This window comes from Gavialis gangeticus, unplaced genomic scaffold (genome assembly GCF_001723915.1).
Source record: "Gavialis gangeticus isolate Ggan-Ray unplaced genomic scaffold, GavGan_comp1, whole genome shotgun sequence".
Lineage (NCBI taxonomy): Eukaryota > Metazoa > Chordata > Crocodylia > Gavialidae > Gavialis > Gavialis gangeticus.
Genome location: NW_017728994.1, coordinates 33827639 through 33838545, shown reverse-complemented (window position 1 = coordinate 33838545; position 10907 = coordinate 33827639). Strand labels below are relative to the sequence as shown.

General features: G+C 47.1%; 1 protein-coding gene across 3 annotated transcripts in view; it reads left to right on the top strand.

The window, feature by feature from the left end:
* The window catches only part of ARHGAP22 (Rho GTPase activating protein 22), a 368091-nt gene that overhangs the window by 38218 nt on the left and 318966 nt on the right, over window positions 1–10907 (top strand). For 2 of the 3 annotated variants that reach the window (XM_019502551.1, XM_019502550.1), the window contains exon 3: window positions 7966–8053. The exons of the other annotated variant lie outside the window; for it this stretch is intronic. In XM_019502551.1, the coding sequence (XP_019358096.1) occupies window positions 7966–8053 (88 nt within the window). The remainder of the gene's footprint in view (window positions 1–7965; window positions 8054–10907) is intronic. 3 annotated transcript variants of the gene reach the window in all.

The following is a 10907-nucleotide window of genomic DNA, read 5'->3' as shown; positions in this document are numbered from 1 at the left end:
GTTGTTAGAACTGCGGTATGGCATTCCAAAAGCAAGTAACATATTCCACTATGCCCAAACCAGGCAGGCCTTCCACTTAATAGCATTCACAAACCTCGTCCCCAGGCAGCCAAGACTTCCTGCTCCTCTCCTAAGCAGGAGTCCCACTCAGATAATTCTGTTTGCTGGCCTGTTTGCTGGTCCTGGCTCATGGGATGATGCAAAAGGAATCATGGGATTTTCACAACTTGATCCTCTCAGGGGTGGCTTCCAGCTTCCTTCTGGTAAATACCGCACAACATACAGCAAGAACAACTCCACAGTGCACAGCATGCAACAAATATAGAGTAATCTGAGCAAGTGATGCAGCAGGATTCATAGCACTTTCTTTTGAGAGTGCACTTAGGCCCTTGGTTTGTTTGCTATCTATGCCTTGTCTAAAGTCATGTCAGCAGACATGCTGTGCAAAGAAGAGGGACAACTGAGAATGCAAGTATGTAGGCCACAAAGAACTGTGAGATGGTAGCTGTTTTAGTCACTACCAAGCTAGACTGAGTTTGAACCCGTGACTCAGCAGTGAAAACACTATACCACTGTATCCGTGTGCTGATCTATGCAGTCTCCTTAGCACTGGTGTCTGATTCCCAAGGAAGTATGTTTAATTAGAAAGGAGAAGGGGAAATTAGTCAGGGTTTGGTGTTTGTTTCTGGTTATGCTTTGATATATAGAAAGTTGGACTTGGGGGCATTAACTGATTTAAACTGTCATTAATACAGTTCCTAAGCAAGATTGCTAATGCAGTCAGGGTGACTAATGGGCAAGGATACATCTATCTGTTTGAATTTAGTAATGCTTCACTAACAGTGACAGCAACTGTCAGAATCAATACACTCTGACTGCTAATAGAGATTCTTCCTACATTTCCTACTTTCCATTAGTTATCTAGAGGGTTTTTTACAAAGTGCAGAGATGTTGGAAAGCAGCAGGCTAGGGTCTTTCATCCTCTGGAGAAAGGTCCTTTTAAACCTTAATGGGAATACCAGTTGGATAGGATAGCTTCACACCATTCACTCAGGTAATAGGTACATGGGAGAAACAGAGAGGACGCTGCTTTGACAGTTGTGCTCATATACCCATGTTAGAGTCCTCTCTAGAGGCAGACCAGAGTAGCAAACTTCAGCTTTTGATTCAAGCTTCCCCTAAATTCAAAGGTATTTGAAAACTAGATTCTGATCTCTCAGACCTTAAAGACTAGGGCATAGATTAAAGCAGGGGTGGGCAATTATTTCAGCTGCAGGACCGCTAAATGAGTTTTGTTGAGCTGTCAAGGGCTGCAAGGGAAGCGCCACCTCTTCACAGGTGCCCCACCCGCAGGTTGCTATCCTGGGATCACAAGTCCCGCCCCTAAGCCCTGGCCTTTGCCACTGGAAGTCCTTTCCCTTGCTCCTGGTAGTACTCCTTTTTTACTACTTTATTTCAAAAAGTATTTTTGCCCTGATTTACATGTATTTGTATAGGGTATATCGAGGCGATTGCATAATAGCTCAAAATAAAGTCTTACTTTTGTAAGTCTTACGTTTGTGTGTGGGGTGTGGTTGCGGTGTGGGGTTTGTGCAGGGGTGTGGGATGTATGTGGGGTGTGCGTGTGGGTGGGGCTTCTGGGGGGACATGGGTGCATGTATGGAGAGGGTGTGGCGTTTGTGGGGGTGTCAGGTGTGTTTAGGGGTGTGGGGTGTCGGGGCGGGAAGGGTGTGGGTGTATCTGTGGGTGTGGGGGAGGATGTTGGTGTGTTAGGGTGTGTTTGTGGGTATGGTGGGGTGTGCATGTGGGGCCCCTGTACACCCCCCCCCCCTCCATGGTGCACAGCCTCTGCTGCTGGTGGCAGCAGCAGCAGGTGGTGGGCTCTCAGGGTGGTCATGGCCTGTGCAGTTGGAGCCCCTCAGTGGCATGTGGCTCTGGCTGAATCCCAGGAGCTGCACATGGCTGCAGGGAGGGGGGCCAAGCCGGCCCAGCTTCATTGCACAGAGCTTCCCATAGCTTATGTGCAGCTCCTGGGACTCATCTAGATCTGCGCACTGCCAGTGGGGGGTGCACCACATGATGGACCCAGTGGCCTGGCCCTGCTCCCTGCCAGGATGCAGATCCCAGGACTTTTTCAGAGCTGTGTGCCACTGGGGAGAATCCTCTGCGATGGAGCCAGCGGCATAGCCTCACTCCCTGCTGCCACGTGCAGCTCCTGGGACTCAGCTCCACTGCGTGGGGCTCCCTGCCACTCCTGTTACAGTCCCAGGAGCTGCATGTGGTGGCAGGGAGCAGCGAAGGCTGCTGACTACATCACATGGGGCTCCCCCCAGTGGCCCTCAGCTCCCACTGAGTCCCAGGAACTGCATGTGTGCTGTGGGAAGCCCCACACACTGGAACTGGGCCAGCCCCACACTTCTGTTGACCTGGGCCCTGTATGCAAGCCCTATGCTCCGGGCTCTGTGCTCCCACTAGCCCTGGCCTCAGGCCCCACGCTCCCCCCCAGCCCTGGCCCTGCGCTCTGGGCTCCTGCCCAGTTGCAGCTTTCCTTTGCCCGCCACTGCTTCCCAACCTGCTGCTCAGAGCGCTGCAGCAGTGACAGGAGGAGGAGCTGCTGGAGGTCTGGAGAGCCAAACCATTCCCCAAACAGCACGTGAAAGCTGTGTATGTTGGCCGGGGCCTGGGCTCTCTGGCTGAAGGTAGGAGCGTACTGCTCTGTCCTGGTGGGAGTGAGTGGGGTTTGGCCCCATGCGGAACACAGCAGGGGCAGCCCTGGGCCTGGATACAGTTAATTGGTGGGTGCCTGCCAATGGGCTGGATGAAATTGACTGGCAGGCTGGATCTGGCCGGTGGTCTGTATTTTGTCTGCTGAATTAAAGACTAAGTATCTGTAATGAGATCAGATCAAGGCCTGGGGTCCAGATGATCCTGATTGAACAATCAGGGTAGTCCTTCCCCTGAAGCTGCAGGGAAACAGGCCCAGTCTTTAAAAACAGTCCTCAGAAAGCAGTAAGGTATCTGGGGAAATATTCTGCTGCTTGCTTCTGATGCTACAGTCCCTAGCAGTATCACCGTCAGTCCATAGCAGATCTCTGTCAGGTGTCCATAGGAAACTGGGCAAAGATCAAGGCTAGACTTTTATGTTCAATATCTGGTCTTCCAGTCACCTACACAATCTATTCATTTGGTTTTCTTTGCACCTGTTGCTATTTTTTCTGTTTATTTCCTTCCCCACCCTCTTCTGTGTTCCTTTTTCTCAGCTTGGTCTCTCCCCTGTGTTCTTCCTTCTGCAGTAGAGCTTGTTGGAAAATAAACTTCTTTCTGAGGAAAAAGTTTAGTGATGTCCCCTACTCCCCCCCCCATGCCTCCCCTTCCTCTAACAGGGGGTGTGACCTTCTATCCTGGATCTCTTGAGCATATATTGACAACATGTTATAGAAGCAGGTCATTGGCTGCCATGGCTTCCCTGCTTTACCTGTGGCAGGTTAGGGTATTAGGTCTGTGTTGTGTCGGGGCTGACAGTAGTCTTATGTCGAATTTAGATTATGGATTGTATAGGATAGTTTGGATTGGGATGATCCTGCCTTAGGCAGGGGGTTGGACTAGATTCAGCATTTCTCAACCCATGGGTCGTGACCCGAAAGTGGGTTGCAAGAACATTGTAAAGGGTTGTGGGGAGGTCCCAGGGAATTACATGGTTTCCCCATGCTGGCAGCCTGCATGGAGCCAGCAGGCAGCCGGGGGTGTGGTGAGCACTCAGCATTGTGAGAGCAGCTCCAGGAGCCGGGGTGGGAGGGAAGGGGTTGGATGCAGCAGCCAGAGGAAGCGGGAGAAGGAGAGAAAGAGAGACTGTGTGGGTTGGGGCCAGGGGGTTGTGGGTCATGGGTCCTGGCAAGCTGATAATTATGCTGATGGGTCCCAGTGTGAGAATGGTTGAGAACCACTGGACTAGATGACCTCTGGAGGTCCCTTCCAGCCCTACTTCTCTATGATTCTATGAAAATGGAGGCAAATGGCAGGGTGAGGATCACTTTCATTAAACCCTTGCCATAAAAAATGTAGATGTTTCTGCCAAAAACAAAAATAAAATAAAACTTAACAGTTCTGATTTTAAAATGCTGGTACATCATGCGACTTACAGGTTGGGTGAGTCATGCTTCCGTTGTCCTCTCTACACAGGCTCCCCAGTTGGATAGCATTGTTCATGGGGCACCATGTTCTCCCGTTAATAGGAGTGGAGGTGACTGCATCATGCTTCCTGGCTGTGATGCATCACAGAAGATGTAGTTCTGCTGGTACTTCCAGTCAGCTCCAGAAGCTCAATATTGATCATTTAAGAGAAGAAAAAGAGGAGATAGTAGAAATGAAGGCTGGTAGTTCAGTGATTTAGGAATGGTTAGAGGTAAAGACATGTAAAAGACAGGGCTGGACCAACATTTTCAATTGCAACTGATTTGAGAAGAGTGTTTTTCATCTAAATTAACTGTGTCATGAAAAGCATCTTAATGTAGAAAATGTAGATTTTTTTTCATCAAACCTAAACATCCTACACCCAAAATATTTTGACCAATATCTAGGTCTCCTGCTATAGTGCTTGTCCCCGTTCTCCATTGTCCCCAAAGGCACCTAAAATTACTACTTTTTAAATAATGTTGTAGTCTTTCAGGGCCTTACTCATAACTGTGGAATGCTTGGGGAGGGCAAATCCCTTCCTGAGTAGCTCAGCTTTCTCTGTCTTCATGCTTGTGAAATTAATTCACTCATTCTCCTGCATTCCATACAGTTTTCAATTACACTAAATGTGTAATATAGGGGGGAAAATAACCTTTTCCCCTGTTGCAAATATGTTTCCTAATTCCCTAGTCTCCAGGGTCGTTCTGTCAAAGAAGCCTCAAACTACTTCCATACAAGATAGGCAGGTGTTTGAATTCAAGATCCTCCTTGTATTCCCAGTTTTGGGATATGGTGTCTTCTAGCATGCCATGCTATGGATCTGCCCAGCTGAGGGTATGTTTTTGTGTTCCTGTCCCCAGTTCTCAGCCTTCTGTAAAACAGTACACTTTTTCTTCTGTTTCAAATGCCTTTTTTTTCAAATCCACATAAAATATGTCATAAAGAATTTAATATGTTTTGAAGCCCACAGGCAAATCCATCTGTTGAAATTACATTAAATACAGGATTAAAAAAAAAGAGGAAATTAAATTAGAAAATGATGTGAAGGCACAGCTGAACTAACAAAAAGACAGGGACTGCAAAAGCAAAGGTTCCAGTGAAAAGTCTCTTTGGGCTGACTGGAGGATGTTGATAAGTGTTTTCTCTTTCCCTTTTTCTAGTTCAGTAGTCCTTTTACATTCTGCAGTACAAACAGCAATAATGTGTATCATCAATTATTTAATATGTGGACATATTAGCCACTCTTAGAACTTTAACTTTTACATTTCCTGCCTTTCTATGGTTTTTGATGGTTAATGTTACATTAACATAGGGTGAGTGGCATGTATTTGGCAGGTGCAGGGATGGCATTTTCAATTCCTTAGACTAAAAGTTACAAATTCTAAGTCAACTATTAGTCCACAGGACTTCAGTTCCTGCAGACTCTGCATTGGTTTGTACTATGTCAGTCACTGGAGTGGCATAACACTAACTCTTTAAAGGACTGCTTGCTCAGTGGCTTGGGTGTCCTTGCTGTAGATTTTCCCTGATGTCCCTTGTCGTGAACTCTCCTTACAGTCTTCTAATGCAAGTCTAATGTCTGGGTGAGCAAGGGAAGCTGTATGCCATCCCACCTCACTTTGTTTTGTGTGGAGCTCTGCCACACTTTAGTGAGGCTTTCCTTGTCTACAGCATATTGTTCCATTCAAAGGAGCAAATAATTTTAATGAAGTGGATTGTATGGAGGTGAATCCTGAAGATGGATCAAAGCTTAATTCCCACCTGAAAATATTTTCCAGTTCAAGAACTGCTCCTTCAGTAATTTATGCCTGGTCAGTTCAGTGTTCTATGCTTAAAGAGAAGAATAAAATTTAATTCATTTACATTTAATGCCAGCTGGCTCCTTGGTTTATTATAGTAATTTCTTCAATAAAGTGTCTGTACAGAAGATACTATTTGGAGAGGCAATGATAAAGCAAAAATATACAACAACATAGATTTAATGGAAAAATTAATTTACTGGCTTTCCTGCTTCACGGAAAGCAAGACTGCAAAGATTACATGGAAGATTTTATTCCTTTATTTGAAATCCTTGCTTCCCTCTTCTGCCATCAAATACCAGAATTATGTTACTTCAATGGCATGAGCCTGGAAGCAGACAAAAAATTTAATTGGGATTGATTTCAGTTACTGATATTCTGTTTGTTCCGATGTCTCTTGGGCTTAGCAATTGTTAAAGTGATTTGAGAAAAGATAATAATCAGGCATGTGTACTGGGAATGTGCATGAATATAGATGACTCATGAAGGGTAAGTGTGTTGTTTAGTGTTCTGGTTTGTAGCCTGATTGTTGGGTGCTGTCAGGAAAAAAAGAAAAATCCTGTAATTCGGTCATTGTAAGTGTAGTTTGGCTTACTGGAGACTGGAGTGGGGACTTACTTGTAGTCCCTCCCCGTTCCTCCCCCCAGCCCATCTTGCCAGTCCATTTTGGCATTTTCCTACCCACTTCACCTTATGTAGATTCCTAAGAACCTAAAATGGGAACTCCTTAGCTAGCACTTAATGTCCCTTGATTTCCTGCAAGTAGGCATCAAATTGGAGGGACCTTCCTTTGCTTAGTGCAGGGATCCAGCTGGCTAACATTGGCAGTTGGCCATACATCTTTCTAAAAGCCCATTGGACAATGAGAAGATAGTTTTAGATTATCACTGTCCCTATCCAGATGCTGATAAGCCATGGTGGGTTGATCTTTATCACCAGTCCTGGTTGGTGATCTGGTCTGGAGTCTGAGGAGAGTGGTGACTTGTGTATTTTTATCCTAGCCAGAGCATGACTACCTGGAGCATGAACTGGCTTAGGTGAGTCCTAGCCAGTACAATCAGTTGACTGATGTTGCTTCCTAAAGTTCTTTTTTTTTAGCTTTCCCCTGAAGAAGCCTTTTGATTTTTTTCAGGTTAAATTGCTTGAAATCTGAGGGCTCTTGTTTAGCCTGCTCCAAAATTCCTAAATCTGAGATACAATATGTTAAAACTAAAGCTAGGCTCAAGCAAAATCCCAGCTACAAACAATCATGAGCTCTGGTGGCATTTGCCTCTGAAAGCAAACTGGGGGGTTTAACCCTGTTTAAAGCTCAAGGTTTACCAGTTATAAAGATGTCCATATGGCATTTGACTTTTGGATCTAATGTCCCTCCCTCGAGACTGAAGGGAACTTGGATCAGTTGTTCTACCTGGTGACTTTGTGGGACTTACTCCATGCTGCACTTCTTAAAATTAGGCCACTTATTCAGATGCCTAAATATGGATGGTAGGTGTTGAATTTTTAGCCATCTGGTACTGAAAAGGTTGGATTTGGGGCCACAACTGGAGTGACAGAAAAACTGAGAGAGAGGATATATTTTTAGATGAGAGTTTAATAATGGTAGACACAGGGATACAGTTCCACATGGAAGATGTGGTGGTTGTGTGCCCAATGTTGAGATCCGTGGGGAAGCAAGTGCCTCTGTTCATACAGCATTGAGTATACCAGGGCTCACTGAATAATAGCGATTACCATAGAGGAGAAGGCTGTCATATCCACAGTGATGAGGTCATGAGAGATGACAGAAGAGACGGGTATATGGCAAATTAACTTGGAGAAAGAAGGAATGGCATGCAAGATGGAAATGAAGGAGGTGCAAAATGTGGAAAGGAGAAGAGCCATTTCAGTGGGGGAGAGGGATTTATATCTGCCAAACTTTGCTTTGTGTTATCTTCCTTTCCTTGCCCTCTTCCTGGCCTTTCCCCCTTCACTGGTATTTCTGTGTCCCTTACAGGGTTTCATTCCACTACAAGGCAATCAGGTGAGCGAGCTGGCACCTAATCTTGATGAACCAGGAAAACACCTCTTTGAAATTGCCCCAGGTAGGCCAGCATTTCCTTCTCCTTCATATCTAACACTGGGTTGCCCTCCAGCACACATTTCAAATGGCAATGGACTAGCAAGGCTTGCATCTGTTCTGGGAAGTCTAATATGGTATGTTCATTATCCAAGCACATATGTGTATCTAGAACTCACTAGGAAATAAGTGTCCACAGGTGCCTCTAGGGAAAAAATGATTTTTTTAAAGCAAGAAACTGAAAAAGTTTAATATGAGCCACCACAGTAGCACCCCCTGGGAGCTGCAGCTCAGGTGCTTCAAGCCCCATTTTCTTCTTGTGTGCTGGGTTACTGACTAGATTACATCTCTTATAATATTCTTGCTGTGACAAGAAAGTGTACCATGGGTATTACATGGCCTTTATGGATCCTGAGAGATGTGCTCAGTCTGGGCCCCTGGCCCACAGAGGACAAAACATGAAGCAGCTAAACTATGACTCCCATTAAGCATCCAAGCAACACTTCCAAACGGAAAATGTTCAAGTTAAGGGTATGTGGTTTTTACAATGGAAAAAAAAAACTTTTCCATGGAAAGTAAATTGAACTTTTGGGGGAAATTATTGTTTGGCTTTAAAAAAAATCAAATTTTCAAGCAAAATAATTTGAACCAGACTATTTTATCTTCCATTTTAACAGTTCTGAAGCCTTGGCTTGGTAGCTCTCTGGTATATGTACGGACAAATTCTGCTCTCTGTCATATCTGCATTAGCCTGAAGTAACTCCATGGACCTCCATAAATGTACCTGTGTTGTGATGGGGCTGCTGTGAAAATAATTTTTAAAAGTTTCTATTTGAATTACATCATTTTGGTAGCTGTAAGTGGATCTGGGAGAAAAGGGTAATACAGATAGTTAGTGGTCTTTTTCTGGGCATGTCAAAAGGGGCCTTCTGGAAATCTAAGCTTTAGGGCTCTGTGATAAGTGTTTGTATCTTAGTTATCCTATTGCTTTAGTGAATCTTCTTATGTCATCTTGTATGTGTCTCTAGGTTTACAGACACTTGCCGTACCTTCAGCTGGAAATTACTTGCCTCTTCTCATTTTCTAGAAGAGAATCTTGACTTCTGTGGCTTTACTTTGTCTTGTATTCTAATAGTATAAAAGCCTTAGTCTGTCCATCTGTCTGTCCATAACGCTTTATTCCCACTCTACTTGGCTGTCTTGGCCAAGAGCATTTGGACTGCAGGTGGCGGTGGCACCTCTGAGGAGCGCTGCCATGATGGCAGGGACACAGGGGATGGGGGGAAACTGAGGCCAGCTGTGCTGGCCTGGGGGGGTGGTGTGCTCCCCTGCTCTGCCCTGTATGGGAGGTGGTGGCGGTGCGAGGGAGGTGGAGAACAGGGTTGGACCTGTGGTGGTCATTCTTGATGGGCAGTCAGCTAGTCTCTTATATAGGCCATATCCCAAAAGGTTTTTTTCCAGATTTCAACAGTCCCATTACAGAGAGAAATGGGATAGAAGAGGCAAGACCCTAGAGACGTAGGCTGTGAGGAAGAGGGAAACATACTGCTAGGATCTGAAAGGGATTGGGGAGATTCAGAGGCTCTGTGCTTGGGGCAGGAGTTGCAAAGAAGGCTTTTGCAGCACTAGCAATGAAACTGAGGTAAGCCTTGGTGGCTAGGGACAGACATTCAAAAAGCCCAAGCCTGAATTGATTCAATCTTTGCAGGTTTGCCTAACCTGAAGGGAGCAAACTGGTTTGGAAGTAGGTAGACATTCAGCACATGCCTGCAGTGGCTCAGGCCAGAACCCAGCACAGGGAAGCTGAGCTGAGGGGGAGGCATGGCCAGGCCTCAGTAGGCCTGAGTTAGACTGAGGAGGGGGTTAAATCCCCAGCTTGACCTGCAGGGCTTGGAGGGTAGGGGAAGAGGGAGCATCTTCTGGGGGCAGGGGAGGAGGAAGGGAGAGCTCTGCCTGCCCCAGCGCTTCCCTGACAACCAGGAGCAATCCTGGCACGCAGGGCTGCCTGGTCCCAGAGGGGAACTCTTCTCCCTCCTCCCTCTTCCCCCACTGCTGTGGGATAGGGAGGGAGACTCTGTTAGGTGCTGGGGGGCTCTTCCCCCTTCTTCTCTTCCTCCCCCCTTGCTGCCATGAGGTGGGGAGAGGGGCACTTCAAAGCTGCTTGGCCCTGGAGGAGGACTCTTTCCCCTGCTTCTCCCTCACCACTGAGGGGTGAGGAGTGGGGGCTCCATGCAATTCTGCCCAGGCCCAGGTGGGGACTCTTCCTCAGAAGGGTCGAGGGGGCTCTGTTCAGTGCTGAGGGGGAACTCTTTCCCTTCTTCCTCCTCCTCTTCCTCCCCCCCTCACTCCCTGCTGCCGTGGGACAGGGAGGGGAGGCTCTTGCAGTACTCTCTGGCCTGGCCCGGCCCGGCCCAGCTGGGGCACAAAGAGCAGCTTTAAGGGAGCTGCTGGGGGTGGCCCCAGCCCTGCGGCTCGGCCTGGCCTGGCCTCTCTCAGCCCCAGCTAAGGCAGCTGCTTGGTGGGGCCAGGCTGCGGGGGCGGGACCCCCCCAGTGGGTGTAGCTCAGTGACTGGGAAGGCAACCACAGTCAGGCAGCTGTTTCCCCTGTCAGTTAGCACAGCCCCTGGCATGTGCAGCCAGCGGCTGGCTGGGCAACAGGGCCCACTTGGAGGTACTGCAGGGGCTCATGGTGTTACCCAATTAGCTCAAAATAAAGAGTGAGACCTTTATAAGAGGCAAGACACTGCATTTATTAGTTAAGTGCTTAGTACACACACTCACACTCTCACTCTCTCTCTCTCACACACACACACACACACACTCACTCTCTCTCTCTCTCTCTCTCTCTCTCTCTCTCTCTCTCTCTCTCTCTCTCTTCC